Raw genomic sequence first — 20,899 nt, 5'->3', positions numbered from 1 at the left:
AGTGGTACGCAAGATCTTCCGAGAGTGGGGCACCCCCTCGGTGGACCTTTTCGCCTCTCAGACCAACCACAAGCTGCCTCTGTTCTGTTCCAGACTACAGGCACACGGCAGACTAGCGTCGGATGCCTTTCTCCTCCATTGGGGGACCGGCCTCCTGTATGCTTATCCTCCCATACCTTTGGTGGGGAAGACCTTACTGAAGCTCAAGCAAGACCACGGCACCATGATTTTGATTGCGCCTTTTTGGCCCCGTCAGATCTGGTTCCCTCTTCTTCTGGAGTTGTCCTCCGAAGAACCGTGGAGATTGGAGTGTTTTCCGACTCTCATTTCGCAGAACGACGGGGCGTTGCTGCACCCCAACCTTCAGTCTCTGGCTCTCATGGCCTGGATGTTGAGGGCGTAGACTTCGCTTCGTTGGGTCTGTCTGAGGGTGTCTCCTGTGTCTTGCTTGCCTCTAGGAAGGATTCCACTAAAAAGAGTTACTTTTTCAAGTGGAGGAGGTTTGTCGTTTGGTGTGAGAGCAAGGCCGTAGAACCTCGTTCTTGCCCTGCACAGAACCTGCTTGAATACCTTCTGCACTTATCAGAGTCTGGCCTCAAGACCAACTCAGTAAAGAATCACCTTAGTGCGATTAGTGCTTACCATTATCGTGTAGAGGGTAAAGCCATCTCTGGAGAGCCTTTAGTCGTTCGATTCATGAGAGGCTTGCTTTTGTCAAGGCCCCCTGTCAAGCCTCCAGCAGTGTCATGGGATCTCAACGTCGTCCTCACCCAGCTGATGAAACCTCCTTTTGAGCCACTGAATTCATGCCATCTGAAGTACTTGACCTGGAAGGTCATTTTCTTGGTGGCAGTTACTTCAGCTCGTAGGGTCAGTGAGCTTCAAGCCCTAGTAGCTCATGCTCCGTATACTAAATTTCATCACAACAGAGTAGTCCTCCGCACTCACCCTAAGTTCCTGCCAAAGGTGGTGTCGGAGTTCCATCTTAACCAGTCAATTGTCTTGCCAACATTCTTTCCCAGACCGCATACCCGCCCTGCTGAACGTCAGTTGCACACATTGGACTGCAAAAGAGCATTGGCCTTCTACTTGGAGCGGACACAGCCCCACAGACAGTCCGCCCAATTGTTTGTTTCTTTCGACCCCAATAGGAAAGGGGTCGCTGTCGGGAAACGCACCATCTCCAATTGGCTAGCAGATTGCATTTCCTTCACTTATGCCCAGGCTAGGCTGACTCTTGAGGGTCATGTCACGGCTCATAGTGTCAGAGCCATGGAAGCGTCGGTGGCCCACTTGAAGTCAGCCACTATTGAAGAGCTTTGCAAGGCTGCGACGTGGTCATCTGTCCACACATTCACATCACATTACTGCCTCCAGCAGGATACCCAACGCGACAGTCGGTTCGGGCAGTCGGTGCTGCAGAATCTGTTTGGAGTTTAAATCCAACTCCACCCTCCAGGACCCGAATTTATTCTGGTCAGGCTGCACTCTCAGTTAGTTGTTCTTCGTAGGTCAATTTCTGTTATGCCCTCGCCGTTGCGAGGTTCAATTGACCTGGGTTCTTGTTTTGAGTGAGCCTGAGAGCTAGGGATACCCCAGTCGTGAGAACAAGCAGCCTGCTTGTCCTCGGAGAAAGCGAATGATACATACCTGTAGCAGGTGTTCTCTGAGGACAGCAGGCTGATTGTTCTCACCTACCCTCCCTCCTCCCCTTTGGAGTTGCGTTTTGATCATTTGCTTGTCAATCAACTGAGTGGGAACGGTCATGCACGGGCGGGAAGGCGGCCGCGCATGCGCGGTGGGCGTGCCCTGCGTGCGGGACCGCCCGCGAAGTTTTGTTCCGGTTGGTGGGGGCTGCCGTGGACGTCAACCCAGTCATGAGAACAATCAGCCTGCTGTCCTCGGAGAACACCTGCTACAGGTATGTATCATTCGCTATTTATACATGGTGTGAAAGGAAGCATGCAGTGAGCAACTTTTTGGTAAAGTAGGTATTTATGCCTGTGGATGCACAGTACCCCTTCAACTGTGCTTTTTTTTGTTTTTTGTAGTTGCAGATTCCATTCTTTATTTTTTTGAAAGAATTGGCAGGGGTTTTTTTTCCCCATAACATTCCTGACAGGTACAATTAAGTTGGCAAACATCAGCAGGACTGTTGGTTCCTAGTAGCATTAGCCAAGAATGCTAAAAGTTTGCAATAAAACATCCACATCAAAAACTTTGATATAGGGAATATGCAAGAGGCTCAATGTCTTGCAGAGGGATTTGTGTTCAATTTTTGTCTCAGGTTTTCTACCAGAATATACACTGCTTCAATGACTTTCAAGCTTGTACGCAATATATAAATAAATATACCTTACTTCAATGGTGCTTAGGATACTCCAATGGTGTTCACAGCCTCTAGGGCAGTGGTTCCCAAAACCTGGTAATGCCATGATTGTTATTGAGAATGATATATGTTCAGCAATCCCACAAAGATGCACTCCATCTTTCAGCTCCTATTTCCTTTGCATCTTGTGCCACACGGGGGGGGGGGGGGGGGGGGCAACTGCAGGGGGGCACCAGAGACCCTAGGAATGGCCCTGCGTGGAGGGGAATAATCGAAGGGGACACCCAAGTTTTTCTGAGGACGTCCTTGTAGGACATCCCCGTGGAGGGGCGGGGAAACCCGTATTATCGAAACAAGATGGACGTCCATCTTTCGTTTCGATAATACGGTCGGGGACGCCCAAATCTGGAAATTTAGGTCGACCTTAGAGATGGTCGTCCTTAGGCTTGGTTGTTTCTGATTTTCGGCGACAATGGAAACTGAGGATGCCCATCTCAGAAATGACCAAATCCAAGCCCTTTGGTCATGGGAGGAGCCAGCATTCGTAGTACACTGGCCCCCCTCAAATGCCAGGACACCAACCGGGCACCCTAGGGGGCACTGCAGTGGACTTCAGAAATTGCTCCCAGGTGCATAGCTCCCTTACCTTGTGTGCTGAGCCCCCAACCCCCCCCCCCCAAAACCCACTACCCACCACTGTACACCACTATCATAGCCCTTATGGGTGAAGGGGGACACCTAGATGTGAGTACAGTGGGTTTCTGGTGGGTTTTGGAGGGCTCACATTTACCACCACAAGTGTAATAAGTAGGGGGGGATGGGCCTGGGTCCGCCTGCCTGAAGTGCATTGCACCCACTAAAATTACTCCAGGGACCTGCATACTGCTGCGATGGACCTGAGTATGACATTTGAGGCTGGAAAGAGGCTGTTAAAAATATTTTTAAAGAATTATTTTGAGGGTGGGAGGGGGTTAGTGACCACTGGGGGAGTAAGGGGAGGTGATCTCCGATTCCCTCCAGTGGTCATCTAGTCAGTTCGGGCACCTTTTCGTGGCTTTGTCGTAACAAAAAAAGGACTAGGTAAAGTCGTCCAAGTTCTCATCAGGGATGCCCTTCTTTTTTCCATTATGGGTCAGGGACACCCATTTGTTAGGCACGCCCAAGTCCCGCCTTTGCTATGCCTCCGACACGCCCCGTGAACTTTGGTTGTCCCCACGACGGAAAGCAGTTGGGGATGCCCAAAATCGGCTTTCGATTATGCCGATTTGGGCGACCCTGTGAGAAGGACGCCCATCTTGCGATTTGTGTCGAAAGATGGGTGTCCTTCTCTTTCGAAAATAAGCCTGATAGGGTATCTTTAATTTAAAAATATTGTTTAATAACACTAATCAGCAACAAAAATCAATGAAAAAAATTGTACAGCAGGCAATTTGAGCACAAATACAGAGCCGTATATACAGCACAGCAATCGTACAATAGACAAAAGTGGGGTCCCAGGTCCAAAAACTATGGTTCCCTTGCATAGAACCATGGTCTCAAAACAAAATTAATGCATTAAAGCATGGTCTCAAATCAAAAAACAGTTCCCTTGCTGCAAAAGCAGGATCCCAGGTCTAATATTTATTCATAGAAGCATGGGCTAAAATCACAAAGAGGAAGAGAAGCCACACACTTCTTAACTCAGATGCAGGGTGCATTAAGGAATATCAGGAGCACCACAAGGTTCCCTTGCAGAGAAGCATGATCTCAGATCAAAAACATGGCTTCCATGCATCGTGTGAAGCCAGAAAACAGGAAGAGAAGTCACACATTTCTTAATGGCAATACAGTGATGTCACTGGGGGATCTGTCAGATATGCTGGATAGTCGGATTTGCAGAGGTTGGATAATCTGTACTGTATTTATTTTCTGTAGGGGGCGTATCAGGGGCAAAGAATGGGTGTGGATGCTCTATCCAATTCAGGTTGCCATGTGCTAACTGTTTAGTGTGTACATAAAGCTCTTAGTGCCTCCTGAATAGGAGGTGGTAACTACTACTCATCAATTTTTTCAGTTTATGCACTCTAATATGAATATTAGTACATGAGCTGAAAGAGAAATACTGGAAATTGGCCTTTTTGTTTAGGGGCCCTTTTACTAACGGGTTGGCGCGTAGCAACGGGCTTGCCACGTGCCAATCTGTAACTATCACAGGAGCCCGGCCTTAGTTCTCACCCCCAGCGTGCGCTATTTCTGGTGCTACAAAAATATCTTCTATTGTTGTAGCGCTGGAGCTTACGTGGCGGTAATCGTTGCCTGGTTGCTACCAGGTTAGCACAGGAGCCCCTACTGTGATTTCTTTTCCTCAAAAAAAGACAGCCTTTTACCCACTGCAGTAAAAGGGGACCTCAACACACATCAAAAACACATGTTGACACTAACACAGGTCTTCTTTTACCGCAGCTTACTAAAAGGGCCCCTTATCACACTATAAATGGATTTTGTGTGTGGGAAAGCCCCACATTAGCACATGTTAAGCCCATTTACTAGGCAACCCCCTTCTTTTGCTTGAGCTTATGATACGTGGAGGGGCATTTTCGAAAGGGACGTCCAAGTTGCGATTTGGACGTCTTTGCAAAACGGCGAAATCCAGGGACGGGGAAACCCGTATTTTCAAAACAGAAATGGACGTCCATCTTTCATTTAGAAAATACCGTCAGAGATGTCCAATTTTAAGGATTTGGACGTCCCTAGATTTGGACATCCCTAGACATGGACATTTCTGACTTTCGTTGATTTTCGAAACCAAAGAAGTCCATGTCAAAAACGTCCAAATGCAAGCCATTTGGGTGTAGGAGGAGCCAGCATTTGTAGTGCACTGGTCCCCCTGACATGCCAGGACACCAACTGGGTACCCAAGGGGGCACTGCAGTGGATTCATAAAATACTCCCAGGAACATAGCTCCCTTACCTTGTGTGGTGAGCCCCCCCACCAAACCCATTACCCCCAACTGTACACCATTACCATAGCCCTTATGGGTGAAGGGGGCCATCTATATATGGGTACAGTGGGTTTGTGGTGGGTTTTGAAGAACTTGCTGTTTCCTCCACAAATGTAACAGGTAGGGGGGGTATGGGCCTGGGTCCGCCTGTCTGAAGTGCACTGCAGTACCCACTAAAACTGCTCCTGGGACCTGCATGCGCTGTCATGGACCTGAGTATGACATCTGAATCTAGACATATTTTTAAAGATGTTTTTTGAGGGTGGGAGGGGATTAGTGACCACTGGGGGAGTAACGGGAGGTCATCCCTGATTCTCTTCAGTGGTCATCTGGTCATTACAGGCACTTTTTTGTGCCTTATTCGTAAGAAAGACATGTCCGGGTAAAAAGTCCAAGTGTTCATCAGGGACATCCTTGTTTTTTTCGATTATGAGTCAAAGACCTCCAAGTGTTAGGCACGCCCAAGTCCTGCCTTTGCTATGCCTCTGACATGCCCCCTTGAACTTTGGATGTCCTTGCGACGGACTGCAGTTGGAGACAAGACGTCCAAAATCGGGTTTTGATTATACCAACTTGGACATCCCTGGGAAAAGAATATCCATCTTCTGATTTATGTCGAAAGATGGACGTCCTTCTCTTTCAAAAATGAGCCCAATAGTAACATAGTAAGTGACAGCAGATAAAGACCTTGAATAGTCCATCCAGTCTGCCCAACAGCCACATTCATTATCTATTCAAGATTTAAATAAACAAAAAACGTGATATTATTTACTTGATCATGGTCTTTCTTTGGTGTTTCTGGGACATAGACCATAGAAGTCCGCCCGGCTCTGTCCTTATGCTCCAACTACAGGAGTTGCTGTCAAAGCCCACTCCAGCCTATCCAAATCCATCTTGTCATTTGCGGGACAGAGACCATAAAAAAAATCTTCCCGGCACTGTCCTCACATTCTAAACTGGAATTTCCATCGAAGCTCTCTCCAGCCGATCCTTAACCAGATCGCCATATGCAGGACTCAGACCATACAAGCCAGCCCAGCACCAGCCTTAGTTGATAGAATAGACAAAGATTATATACTGTGGGCCATTTAGGGGGGAATTATCAACAAGGGTTACTGTTAAGTAGGGTTATTTTATTTAATGGGACCCTGTGCTAAAATAACCCAACTTGTGGTAAAATAACCTGACTTGACAGTAACTCACAATGATAATTCCCACCTTTATATCTCAATATCCATGTTTGCTTATTTTATATTGTGTAATCCCTGTCCCTTGTCCCTAGGGTGGGGAAACACTTCAGTCAGCCCAGTGGGCTGAAGAAAATAAGAGAGGCAATTAGACTTAGTTATAGGCACAACCAGTAAAAATCTTTATTGGTATATCACTAAGCCAAAATACAAAATAATTGTTCTCTGTGGAGCAAGTTGTCACACAGAAAAGCAAGACGCAAAAACTGAATAACAAGTCTGCTCACTAACACCTTTCTTAGTCATCACATATATACCATTTGTAAGTTTCGTTTTCTCCCAAATCATGTGATTTCTCCTAAACTAAAATCATAAAGTAGCCTGTGCCATATATGGATGTACCTGTATTATATCAGTCTCTCCTGATGTGTGTGCATATGCACACTCGGTGGCCATTGGCTAATTAGTTATCAGTACAGTGTGTAGTCACAGAGCAAAGTAATACATATTACAATCCCCTTGTGTCCTCTCTCCCCAAAACTGAAACATTCTGGACATCTTAGGCTCACTGTATCCTCAGTGTCTCACCACCTCCCAAGGTTTTATCCACCTTATATGAAAGGCATGGTCTCAGTTCCAGCCAAATGTGTATCCTTGAAGTGTCATTCCTCAGTTCCTGAGAAAGCACTGTATGTTACAAAGATGCTAACTTATTAGGCTAAGTTGTGAGAATCAAACAGAGCAATGTAAAGGCCAAACAGAGCAATGTAAAGGCTTTTGTAACAGGCCTAGCATAGGAAGGAATATACAATATATATATATATCACGTCTTAATTTCCTTGCGGAAATTGGAGTGTATTCTATAAAAATGTGTGTACCTTAATTGGTTAACTAGCTAATCAGCACTAATTGGATGTTAAGCAATTATCAGCAATAAATTATATTAATTAAGATTTACGCGCACAAATCACTAAGTGTATTCTGTAATGTGGTGTGCATAAATTCAAAGTCGCATATTTGAAAAGCGGGCATAGCCATGGATGGGGCATGGACATTTCTAAAATCTTTGCACATTATTATAGAATACACTAGATCTGCACCTAATTTAGGCATCGGAATTTACACCAAGTAAAATGTGGCCTAAATGGATGCGACCAAATTTGGTCAAGTGGAGAGGCGCTCAGTGAATTCTATATACTCTATGGAAATTTAAGCCTGTTCTATAAAATTTAGGTGTACTTTAGAGAATACGCCTAGGCATATTTTTTTACCACGGAGATTTCTCTGGCGCCATAACTAGAATCTAACCCTTTTCATATTTGCAGTATTTTCTTTGTGGAAAGCTTTGCCTTTCAAAATTCAGACTGAAACTAACTATGAAGTTCCACAAGTCACTTAAATTTTGGTTGTTTACTAAATACGTTTCTTAAATTTGTACTTGGTGGTTTTTGTTTTTGCTTTTTATTGTTACAAAATAGAAGGAAATATTTTTCACTGAAAGAATAGTTAAGTTCTGGAACTTGTTGCCAGAGGATGTGGTAACAGCGGTTAGCGTATCTGGATTTAAAAAAGATTTGGACAGGTTCCTGGAGGAAAAGTCGATAGTCTGCTGTTGAAACAGACATGGGGAAGGCAATGCTTGCCCTGGGATTGGTAGTGTGGAATGTTGCTACTATTTGGGTTCCTGAATTGGTGGTCACTGTTGGAAGCAGGATACTGGACTAGATGGACCATTATTCTGACCCAGTACGGCTATTCTTACGCTCTTATATTTGTTATGCTGTAAACTACTATTCTGAGCCTTCAGTTTGATAATGTATAGTTATATTCCTATGGCCTGATCTTAGACTTCATACTAATAGGAAGGCCCTAATACAAGGGAAAAGGCTGTTATAAATACTCTTTGATGGTATTTATTTCCTTAGTTTAGATTCAGCTCTTTCATTGCAATGCTTATGTTTTCTGACAAGGATAGGTATTTTGGTCATATAAAATCTCAATGCTGTCATCTATCTCATGTAATAAAATAAATCTAGTTTTCTCCAGGAAGGAATTTGGACACTAAAGTGGCCATTCCATAAATTGGCACCTCGTTTTAGGTGCCACAAAGGGGCACTGGTAGCACCAATTCTATAAAGGTTTAAGGGTACACCTAAGCTGTTATGGAATACTAGCACAAAGCTGCATTGACATGCCATAAGTTGGATGCATCTACTTACAACAGGTCAATGGCTGTTGTAAGTGGGTGCCTCTAAGCACAACACACGCAGCTGATCAAATTCTGTAAGTTGCATGTGTCTCTTGGTAATATACACATGATGGGATAGATTCTATATATGGTGCCTAGAATCTAGGCGCATCTGATAGAGATTCCTAGGTGTATTAGACATGCCTTAATGTGGGCGCATTATATAGAATACACCTTGGGCCGGATGAACGCATCCATTTACACCACTGAAAAGCTGTTGCACATGCATGCGCCTAAATCTATGTGCACTGGCTCATATGCATAGATTTGATTGATAGGCCCATCACACTTACACTCCACCATTGTCCATGCCCCCTTTTTGCCTGCATACATTGGAATTTACACACACTGCTTTATAGAATACGCCTAGTAAAGGGCGAGTATAAATTCCAATTCAATCCAATTAGTGATGATGTGGTCGTTATCGGCCACTTATCATGAGTAAGTGGCTCATTAAACAGTTAAGGTGCCTATGCACCTCCCATGTGTACACCCCCCTGACAATTGTGTTTGGCACACTCTTTATAGAATAGCGCCAATTGTTAACACCAATCACACACACATGCGCACGCTACTATTCTGTAAACTAGCTGCACTATTGGCACTTAAATGTAGGTACCAGTTATCAACTTGTCTTTTAAAAGTAGCCAGATAGACATTGGTTTTGAAAGTTATTTCACTGAGCCTTATTTCTTCAGAGGATGATTGGTGAACAGTAGAATCTACTTAACAGATTCTTGAGTATTTAGCTTCTATACATTAGAAGTAGAGTAAAGTCCATAGATTGTCTAATCACTTAAAGGATTATGGAGTATGGTCAGGACTTCTATTGGACAGTGGTGCTAATCATCGTTATTTAGTAAAAAATTAAACTTTAATAATTAGCTGGTTGAAAAATGCAAGCTTTAAACTGATTTTTAGTGTACAATGTTCTTTAAGCTGGGAGTGATTTAATTTCATGAGAAGTAAATTTAGTGCCAGAAAAAGCTATAGGATAGTATTCATCCAGACATAGACTGGCTTGCCTTAGGGAGGTCTTTTACTAAAGATTTAGTAAAAGACCCCCTTACTTTCTAGAAATAAAATATTATTTGTACTTTTTCAAATATTTTGCACAATGATGTACTGGAGAGGACTGCAGGAGGCTCTTGAGAACCCTGTTAAATTATGTCCTATTAAGTGGAGTAAAGCTGGGGAATGCCCCCAGAAACAACATTGACAATATGTCCCTGGTCTATAGGCATTGTTTCTCAATGGAAGAATATGCAAAAATTGTCCATATTAACCATTACAAGAAAAAAATATTCCACCACTATTGGGCATCCTAATCCTAAAGACATAAGTGCTATGCAGGGTAAGACTAATGGTCCATCCAGTGTACTAATGAACAGGATCTCTTTTCCAGCACTGTCAAATATAGTAGGTTCTATGTGGTGCATATCCACCAGGATCTCCTTTATGAGCTGGAAAGATTCCAGTGCAGCAGTGGAAGATTCTGAAATAGGCTTTGTATCAATGCACTCTTTATTTAACTTTCCTGAAAATAAAGATCAAAGTTAGATATATTGACTCTATTATGTTTGAAGTACAGACTAATCTGCACCAAAATTCAGTAAAAGTTCTTTTACAGCTCAGTAGCTTCCAGTGGGCTTAATCTTGGAACTTACCATCAATCCATCTGTGGTCAATATGTGGACCCATGCTGCATATAGATAACCACATGATTTATTTGCTTATCTTTATGTGCACTATTCAGTAGCCCTGTACATTTGGATATGCATCCATCTCAAAATGCAGTCCTAAACTTAAGTGGATAACTTATGGCTCCTATTTGGACAATTCCTCTAAACAGAAAATGTATCTGGAGAGCAGCTCAAAATTTCTGCTCTCAGTATAAATTTTGGCCCCACCCTTGACTCCTCCTAAACCTCAACAAATAGATTGGTCAGTTACAGAGTTGCCTGGCCAAAATTTGTATTAATCATACCCAAATTTTATTTAAAAAAAACAACATTTACAGTAAGTGGTCAGTAGCTAATGCTGACCAAATAAGTGCTTTTGAACATTCATGGTATATTTTTATTTATCAATTATGGTAATCATAGTAGGCAGGGCTGGTTTTATGCATATTGTGGCCCCCTAGGAAGGAAGGAAATTTTAGGTTTAATATTTTTCCATGCTTTTTGAAACAGTATGCATAAAATGCTATATTACATACAAACATTTTAATTATTATTAAATTGATACATAATAATAATGAAGTACCTTGTAATGCCAGGCTCTAAGCTGGAGCTTGGCTGATTTATACATAAATCCGGCCCTGGTAGTAGGTTAATTAATCTGGAGTGGTTACTGTTGTGTTCATAGAAATAAGTATCATTAACCCTTTTTTGTCTGTATTTATGTACTGACATTCTTCCATTTTCCCTACATTTAACTCAATAGCAGTTTGCTCCTAGTCCACCTAACCAGCGTCATCCAGTTGTATCTGTAGTTTCCAAACCTGTCATGCTGCCCCCTAATTTCATGCTAAGGCCAGCAGTGAAATCAGATGCCCTGGTAAGCCACCATCTTCTCTTGCTTTCTGAGTGCTGTGAACGTTTACTGATTTGTCCTTTGGTAGCTGTAATGTGTGATTCAGTGAAGCATATTTACAGCAGTATAGCGAATGCTACATACCTGTAGAAGGTATTCTCCGAGGACAGCAGGCTGATTGTTCTCACTGATGGGTGACGTCCACGGCAGCCCCTCCAATCGGAAACTTCACTAGCAAAGTCCTTTGCTAGCCCTCGCGCGCCCGCGCGCACCGCGCATGCGCGGCCGTCTTCCCGCCCGAAACCGGCTCGAGCCGGCCAGTCCAGTATGTAGCAAGACAATACACTTCAAGGGAAGACACAACTCCAAAGGGGAGGCGGGCGGGTTTGTGAGAACAATCAGCCTGCTGTCCTCGGAGAATACCTTCTACAGGTATGTAGCATTCGCTTTCTCCGAGGACAAGCAGGCTGCTTGTTCTCACTGATGGGGTATCCCTAGCCCCCAGGCTCACTCAAAACAACAACATTGGTCAATTGGGCCTCGCAACGACGAGGACATAACTGAGATTGACCTAAAAAAATTACCAACTAACTGAGAGTGTAGCCTGGAACAGAACAAACAGGGCCCTCGGGGGGTGGAGTTGGATCCTAAAGCCCAAACAGGTTCTGAAGAACTGACTGCCCGAACCGACTGTCACGTCGGGTATCCTGCTGCAGGCAGTAATGAGATGTGAATGTGTGGACAGATGACCACGTCGCAGCTTTGCAAATTTCCTCCATGGTGGCTGACTTCAAGTGGGCTACCGACGCTGCCATGGCTCTAACATTATGAGCCGTGACATGACCCTCAAGAGCCAGCCCAGCCTGGGCGTAAGTGAAGGAAATGCAATCTGCTAGCCAATTGGATATGGTGCGTTTCCCTACAGCCACTCCCCTCTTGTTGGGATCAAAAGAAACAAACAATTGGGCGGACTGTCTGTGGGGCTGTGTCCGCTCCAGATAGAAGGCCAATGCTCTCTTGCAGTCCAATGTGTGCAGCTGACGTTCAGCAGGGCAGGAATGAGGACGGGGAAAGAATGTTGGCAAGACAATTGACTGGTTCAGATGGAACTCCGACACAACCTTTGGCAGAAACTTAGGGTGAGTGCGGAGGACTACTCTGTTGTGATGAAATTTGGTGTAAGGGGCCTGGGCTACCAGGGCCTGAAGCTCACTGACTCTACGAGCCGAGGTAACTGCCACCAAGAAAATGACCTTCCAGGTCAAGTACTTCGGATGGCAGGAATTCAGTGGCTCGAAAGGAGGTTTCATCAGCTGGGTGAGAACGACATTGAGATCCCATGACACTGTAGGAGGCTTGACAGGGGGCTTTGACAAAAGCAAACCTCTCATGAAGCGAACAACTAAAGGCTGTCCTGAGATCGGCTTACCTTCCACTTGGTAATGGTATGCACTGATTGCACTAAGGTGAACCCTTACGGAGTTGGTCTTCAGACCAGACTCAGACAAGTGCAGAAGGTATTCAAGCAGGGTCTGTGTAGGACAAGAGCGAGGATCTAGGGCCTTGCTGTCACACCAGACGGCAAACCTCCTCCAATGAAAGAAGTAACTTCTCTTAGTGGAGTCTTTCCTGGAAGCAAGCAAGATGCGGGAGACACCCTCTGGCAGACCCAAAGAGGCAAAGTCTACGCCCTCAACATCCAGGCCGTGAGAGCCAGGGACTGGAGGTTGGGATGCAGAAGAGCCCCTTCGTCCTGCGTGATGAGGGTCGGAAAACACTCCAATCTCCAGGGTTCTTCGGAGGATAACTCCAGAAGAAGAGGGAACCAGATCTGACGCGGCCAAAAGGGAGCAATCAGAATCATGGTGCCTCGGTCTTGCTTGAGTTTCAACAAAGTCTTCCCCACCAGAGGAATGGGAGGATAAGCATACAGCAGACCTTCCCCCCAATCCAGGAGGAAGGCATCCGACGCCAGTCTGCCGTGGGCCTGAAGCCTGGAACAGAACTGAGGGACCTTGTGGTTCACTTGAGATGCGAAGAGATCTACCAGGGGGGTGCCCCACGCCCGGAAGATCTGCCGCACCACACGGGAATTGAGCGACCACTCGTGAGGTTGCATAATCCTGCTCAACCTGTCGGCCAGACTGTTGTTTACGCCTGCCAGATATGTGGCTTGGAGCACCATGCCTTGACGGCGAGCCCAGAGCCACATGCTGACGGCTTCCTGACACAGGGGGCGAGATCCGGTGCCCCCCTGCTTGTTGACATAGTACATGGCAACCTGATTGTCTGTCTGAATTTGGATAATTTGGTGGGACAGCCGATCTCTGAAAGCCTTCAGAGCGTTCCAGATCGCTCGCAACTCCAGAAGATTGATCTGTAGATCGCTTTCTTGGAGGGACCACCTTCCTTGGGTGTGAAGCCCATCGACATGAGCTCCCCATCCCAGGAGAGACGCATCCGTGGTCAGCACTTTTTGAGGCTGAGGAATTTGGAAGGGACGTCCCAGAGTCAAATTGGAGCAAATCGTCCACCAATACAGGGATTCGAGAAAACTCGTGGACAGGTGGATCACGTCCTCTAGACCCCCGGCGGCCTGATACCACTGGGAGGCTAGGGTCCATTGAGCAGATCTCATGTGAAGGCGGGCCATGGGAGTCACATGAACTGTGGAGGCCATGTGGCCCAGCAATCTCAACATCTGCCGAGCTGTGATCTGCTGGGACGCTCGTACCCGCGAGACGAGGGACAACAAGTTGTTGGCCCTCGCCTCTGGGAGATAGGCGCGAGCCGTCCGAGAATCCAGCAGGGCTCCGATGAATTCGAGTTTCTGCACTGGGAGAAGATGGGACTTTGGGTAATTTATCACAAACCCCAGTAGCTCCAGGAGGCGAATAGTCATCTGCATGGACTGCAGGGCTCCTGCCTCGGATGTGTTCTTCACCAGCCAATCGTCGAGATATGGGAACACGTGCACCCCCAGCCTGCGAAGCGCCGCTGCTACCACAGCTAGGCACTTTGTGAACACCCTGGGCGCAGAGGCGAGCCCAAAGGGTAGCACACAGTACTGGAAGTGGCGTGCGCCCAGCTGAAATCGCAGATACTGTCTGTGAGCTGGCAGTATCGGGATGTGTGTGTAGGCATCCTTCAAGTCCAGAGAGCATAGCCAATCGTTTTGCTGAATCATGGGGAGAAGGGTGCCCAGGGAAAGCATCCTGAACTTTTCTTTTACGAGATATTTGTTCAGGGCCCTTAGGTCTAGGATGGGACGCATCCCCCCTGTTTTCTTTTCCACAAGGAAGTACCTGGAATAGAACCCCAGCCCTTCTTGCCCGGATGGCACGGGCTCGACCGCATTGGCGCTGAGAAGGGCGGAGAGTTCCTCTGCAAGTACCTGCTTGTGCTGGAAGCTGTAGGACTGAGCTCCCGGTGGACAATTTGGAGGTTGAGAGGCCAAATTGAGGGAGTATCCTTGCCGGACTATTTGGAGAACCCACTGATCGGAGGTTATGAGAGGCCACCTTTGGTGAAAAGCTTTCAACCTCCCTCCGACAGGCAGGTCGCCCGGCACTGACACTTGGGTGTCGGCTATGCTCTGCTGGAGCCAGTCAAAAGCTCGCCCCTTGCTTTTGCTGGGGAGCCGCGGGGCCTTGCTGATTCGCACGCTGCTGACGAGAGCGAGCGCGCTGGGGCTTAGCCTGGGCCGCAGGCTGTCGGGAAGGAGGATTGTACCTACGCTTGCCAGAAGTATAGGGAACAGTCTTCCTTCCCCCGAAAAATCGTCTACCTGTAGAGGTAGAAGCTGAAGGCTGCCGGCGGGCGAACTTGTCGAATGCGGTGTCCCGCTGGTGGAGAGACTCTACCACCTGCTCGACTTTTTCGCCAAAAATGTTATCCGCACGGCAAGGCAAGTCCGTAATCCGCTGCTGGACTCTATTCTCCAGGTCGGCGGCACGCAGCCATGAGAGCCTGCGCATCACCACACCTTGAGCAGCGGCCCTGGACGCAACATCAAAAGTGTCATAAACTCCTCTGGCCAGGAATTTTCTGCACGCCTTCAGCTGCCTGACCACCTCCTGAAAAGGCTTGGCTTGCTCAGGGGGAAGAGCATCAACCAAGCCCGCCAACTGCCGCACATTATTCCGCATGTGTATGCTCGTGTAGAGCTGGTAAGACTGGATCTTGGACACGAGCATAGAGGAATGGTAGGCCTTCCTCCCAAAGGAGTCTAAGGTTCTAGCGTCCTTGCCCGGGGGCGCCGAAGCATGTTCCCTAGAACTCTTAGCCTTCTTTAGGGCCAAATCCACAACTCCAGAGTCATGAGGCAACTGAGTGCGCATCAGCTCTGGGTCCCCATGGATCCGGTACTGGGACTCGATCTTCTTGGGAATGTGGGGATTAGTTAATGGTTTGGTCCAGTTCGCAAGCAATGTCTTCTTCAGGACATGGTGCAAGGGAACAGTGGACGCTTCCTTAGGTGGAGAAGGATAGTCCAGGAGCTCAAACATTTCAGCCCTGGGCTCGTCCTCCACAACCACCGGGAAGGGGATGGCCGTAGACATCTCCCGGACAAAGGAGGCAAAAGACAGACTCTCGGGAGGAGAAAGCTGTCTCTCAGGAGAGGGAGTGGGATCAGACGGAAGACCCCCAGACTCCTCGTCAGAGAAATATCTGGGATCTTCCTCTTCCTCCCACGAGGCCTCACCCTCGGTGTCAGACACAAGTTCACGGACCTGTGTCTGCAACCTCGCCCTGCTCGACTCCGTGGAACCCTGTCCACGATGGGGGCGTCGAGAGGTAGACTCCCTCGCCCGCATCGGCGAAGCTCCCTCCGCCGACGTAGTCGGGGAGCCTTCCTGGGAGGTGGCCGCGGTCGGTACCGCACGCGGTACCGACGTCGGGGACCTCAACCTGGGCGATGGGCCAGCCGGCGCCACGCTCGACGGTACCGGTGGCGCAAGCACCGCCGGTACCGGAGGGGTAGGGCGCAACAGCTCTCCCAGAATCTCTGGGAGAACGGCCCGGAGGCTCTCGTTTAGAGCGGCTGCAGAGAAAGGCTGAGGGGTCGATGCAGGCGTCGACGTCAGTACCTGTTCCGGGCGTGGAGGCTGTTCCGGGCTGTCCAGAGCGGAGCGCATCGACACCTCCTGAACAGAGGGTGAGCGGTCCTCTCGGTGCCGATGCCTGCTGGGTGCCGAATCCCTCGGCGACCCAGAGCTCTCGGTGCCGACACGGGGAGGAGACCGGTGTCGATGCTTCTTCGATTTCTTCCGAAGCATGTCACCGGAGCTCCCCGGCACCGACGAGGAGGACGTCGAATCCACCCGTCGCTTCCTCGGGGCCGAGACTGAAGAAGGTCGATCTCGGGGGGGCTGTACCGCAGGAGCCCTCAGGGTAGGCGGAGACCCACCCGAGGGCTCACCGCCACCAGCAGGGGAATGGACAGCCCTCACCTGCACTCCACCCGATGCACCACCGTCCGACGACATCAGCAGACGAGGTCCTGGTACCACCGACGTCGATGCAGCTATCCGATGTCTCGGCGCCGATGCAGAGGCCCGATGCCTCGATGCACTCGATGCAGGGGCGGCCGAGGAAGATGGTCTGGACGCTGACGACGTCGATGCACTCGAAGATCCCGGTGCCGATGCCGACGAAGAGCCCGAGAACAACACGTTCCACTGGGCTAGTCTCGCTACCTGAGTCCGCCTTTGAAGCAGGGAACACAGACTGCAGTTCTGAGGGCGGTGCTCGGCCCCCAGACACTGAAGACACGACGAGTGTCGATCAGTGAGCGAGATAACCCGGGCGCACTGGGTGCACTTCTTGAAGCCGCTGGAAGGCTTCGATGTCATGGGCGGAAAAATCACGCCGGCGAAATCAAAAGCCGAAATGGCGATATTCGAAGCACCAAATTTAGAGGGAGAAAAAATCTCGACCGAGGCCGAAAAAAGGCCTACCCCGACGACGAAAGAAAACTTACCGGGGCAAAAAAGCTGGAAGTACGGGGAGGATTTACACGAAACCCGGCGGGGGGTTTCCGGAGCACTTCCCGACTATGACAAAGCTTTCCCGAAGGAAAAAAACACGTTCAAACGAATTGGACGCGCGAGGTCGACTTTCCGGGGCTCGACACGGCGAAAACACGACCGTACCGAGTGCGGACAAAAGAAGACTGGCCGGCTCGAGCCGGTTTCGGGCGGGAAGACGGCCGCGCATGCGCGGTGCGCGCGGGCGCGCGAGGGCTAGCAAAGGACTTTGCTAGTGAAGTTTCCGATTGGAGGGGCTGCCGTGGACGTCACCCATCAGTGAGAACAAGCAGCCTGCTTGTCCTCGGAGAATAAACTGTTATGAAAAATAAAGATTTAGCATGCCAAGCATTCAAGTAGGTCCACAGGAGAAAAAGTGAGGAAGTATGGGCTGGAAAACATTTCAATTTTTAATGAATCAAAGAGACACATAACTAAGACAAAAATCCTTGGAGTTATGTCAACCAATAAATAGCAGCTTCCCAAGATACAGTCGGCATATTCAATCTATCATTCCAATAATCCATCTGACCAAGTCAGGGTTTATTTTTGAGTACAACACTGTTCACAGATTAGTATTGATATACTATAAATTAATGTATATTGTCTTTTATTTTAGGCAGGTCAGCATGTTATATTCATCAGACAATTGTACACATTTTTCTCATATAGAAATAATTTTAATCAACAAAAAACATAGTACAATGTACACAGTAATCCGAAGGTAACATGAGGAGCAGCTATCTCTTTATGTGTGCTTAGGTGGTAAGACTCAATGAATATCAGCTATGACTGTGCCTCCGTGTAGAATAAGGAAGTTTATATACTGGAGGCTTGTATGTACATGTTTGAGTGTGCAGTGCTTGTGTTAAACTCCAGGATATTCTATGCTTCCAGCTGTTTATGTTCATCTTCCAGATGATGGTATTTCAGGACAGCTTTGTCCAATCAACTCTTGTGCTTCCTTGGGGTGGTGTTCCAAGGCAGGTGTAAATATGTGCATGTACTTTGTGTACTACAGGGAGAACCTAGAGGAATTTCAGGATGGGATTAGAGCCCTGAAATTGGGGCCAGAGTAGCTTCAGAAAAGCCCAAAGGAGCAGGCATGTTCAGCTCTGGTGAGAGAAGGAAGCGCCAGGAATTCTGGGAAATGTAGTTCTGTCATATTCACCAACAGGGGAGCTAGGCAATCTGATGTCTGACCCAGAACTAGGGTAAGGGGTGTGGCCAGGAACTTTCAACAGCTCAGCAAGGGAATGTATATAGCAAGCAGTCTGGTAGAAGTAGGAGTGTACAGGTAGAAATTCCTGTGTTTTAGGTCCCTAAAGAACTTGCTAAACCAGGAACAGGGCACAGGGCACAGGCTTCAATTCCCAGAGGAAAGGTTCCTAAAATGAAAAAAAGCCAGAGGACGATTTGGACAATGAGATTTGGAAAGCTATTTCATTGTTGGCGTGGTTGTTTACAAGACCCATTATGAGGAAGCTGATAAACACTGCAAGAGAGCAGAACCCATAGGCGCCGACTCCGTGGGTGCTGTGGGTGCTCAAGCACCCCCAATATTTTCAGCCACTCAGGCACTGGCAGGGGTGGGGGGCGCCGACTTCTGAAGGGCACCGCCGCCGCTTACCCCTCCGATGTTGCAGACTGCAGCTGAGGCTGAGCGTCTATTTAAATTTATCTCCGTCGCAGCGTCCCGCCTTCTTCAGCGTCAGTGAAAGCGCTGGCCGCTAGCAGCCTTCCCTTCCCTTCGCTCGACAATGTCCCGCCCTCGCGGAAATGATGTCAGAAGAAGGTGGGACACTGCCGAGCGAAGCGAAGGGAAGGCTGCTAGCGGCCAGCGCTTTCACTGACGCTGAAGAAGGCGGGACACTGTTGAGCAAAGTGAAGGGAAGGCTGCTAGCGAGCGGCCAGTGCTTTCACGGAGGTAAATTTAAATAGAAGAGGGCGGGCAGGTGAACATGGGAGCGGGAGGGTAGGGTAGGTGAGAGAAAACTAGCATTGATCGATGGAGGGGAAGGCAGGGCCCAGGGAGAGAGGAGGGAAATGGCTTGATATGGATGGATGGAGCATGGAGGTGGGGAGAGAGGAGCATCGATGGATCATGGGAGGGCAGGGCCCTGGAGAGAGGAGGGAAATGGCTTGATATGGATGGATGGAGCATGGAGGTGGGGAGAGAGGAGCATCGATGGATCATGGGAGGGCAGAGCCCTGGAGAGAGGAGGGAAATGGCTTGATATGGATGGATGGAGCATGGAGGTGGGGAGAGAGGAGCATCGATGGATCATGGGAGGGCAGGGCCCAGGGAGAGAGGAGGGAAATGGCTTGATATGGATGGATGGAGCATCGATGGATCATGGGAGGGCAGGACCCTGGGAGAGAGGAGGGAAATGGCTTGATATGGATGGATGGAGGTGGGGAGAGAGGAGCATCGATGGACATGGATCATGGGAGGGCAGGGCCCAGGGAGAGAGGAGGAAATTGCTGGACATGGAGGGGCAGGGAGGAAGGAGAATTCTTTGATATGGATGGATGGAGGTGAGGAGAGAGGAGCATGGACATGGATCATGGGAGGGCAGGGCCCAGGAAGAGTGGAGAAATTGCTGGACATGGAGAGGAGGGCAGGGGAGAGAGGAGAATTGCTGGATATGGATTGATGGAGGGGGCAGGGGAGAGAGGAGCATTGATGGACATGGATGGGAGGGCAGGGGAGGAAGAAGAATTGCTTGATATGGATGGATGGAGGGGGGGCAGCAGGGAAGAGAGGAGAATTACTGGATGGAGGGCAGCGGAGTTGCTGGACATGGGTGGATGGAGGGCATGGGAGAGGAGAGTTGCTGAACATAGGTGGATGGAAAGGAGCAGAGAGTTGCTGGACATGGATGGAGGGGAGGGCAGTGGAGAGAGGAGGGTTGCTGGACATGGGCGGGTGGAAGGGAGGGCAGGGAGAGAATTGTTGGACATGGATGGAGAGGAGGGAAGGGAAGACAGGAACGAGATGCACATGGATAGAGGGGAGAGAGAAGAAATGCTGGACATGGATGGAGGGGAGGGAAGAGAGAGAAAGGAGATGAGATGAGGGAAAAGGGAGAAAAACTGCACATGGATGGAGAAAATAGGCAGAAGCTGGATCCACTGGACAGTCAAGTCTGCGGAGGACCCAGCTTTTACTTATGGATATAGAGCAAGAAATGAAGAAGACAGGAGGAAAGTAAAGAAATAAATGGAAAGGAAGCCCAGGAAACGGAGTTAAGAGGACAGATAGCAGCAGAATCAGATACTGGGCCAGCATGATCAGAAAAACAAAGTCACTAGACAACAAAGGTAGAAAAAAATCATTTTATTTTCATTATAGTGTTTGGAATATGTCCACTTTGAGAATTTACATCTGCTACATCTGTTGTCTTATTTTGCAATGTATAGCAATGTGTTTCTTTCTGTTTGTCTGGTATTGTGCTGCATGCAGGGTCTAACTTCTTAGGATTTCAGGTTAATTTTTGAAGAATTTGAAGAGGGGCTATCTCTGATCTGCATGTGTGACTGCAAGGCTAAGTGTCTGAATAGGGATCTGTTTGTTAGATTCTGAGATT

At 48.1% G+C, this 20,899-nt stretch overlaps 1 protein-coding gene across 6 annotated transcripts in view; it reads left to right on the top strand.

The window, feature by feature from the left end:
* Positions 1–20,899, top strand: part of USH1C (USH1 protein network component harmonin) — a 420,974-nt gene that overhangs the window by 291,600 nt on the left and 108,475 nt on the right. For 3 of the 6 annotated variants that reach the window (XM_030201078.1, XM_030201076.1, XM_030201082.1), the window contains one exon: positions 11,191–11,304. The exons of the other annotated variants lie outside the window; for them this stretch is intronic. In XM_030201078.1, the coding sequence (XP_030056938.1) occupies positions 11,191–11,304 (114 nt within the window). The remainder of the gene's footprint in view (positions 1–11,190; positions 11,305–20,899) is intronic. 6 annotated transcript variants of the gene reach the window in all.

This window comes from Microcaecilia unicolor, chromosome 4, assembly GCF_901765095.1.
Source record: "Microcaecilia unicolor chromosome 4, aMicUni1.1, whole genome shotgun sequence".
Taxonomy (NCBI): Eukaryota; Metazoa; Chordata; class Amphibia; order Gymnophiona; family Siphonopidae; genus Microcaecilia; species Microcaecilia unicolor.
The sequence above is the reverse complement of the archived record's forward strand: the minus strand, read 5'-3'. Positions and strand labels throughout refer to the sequence as shown.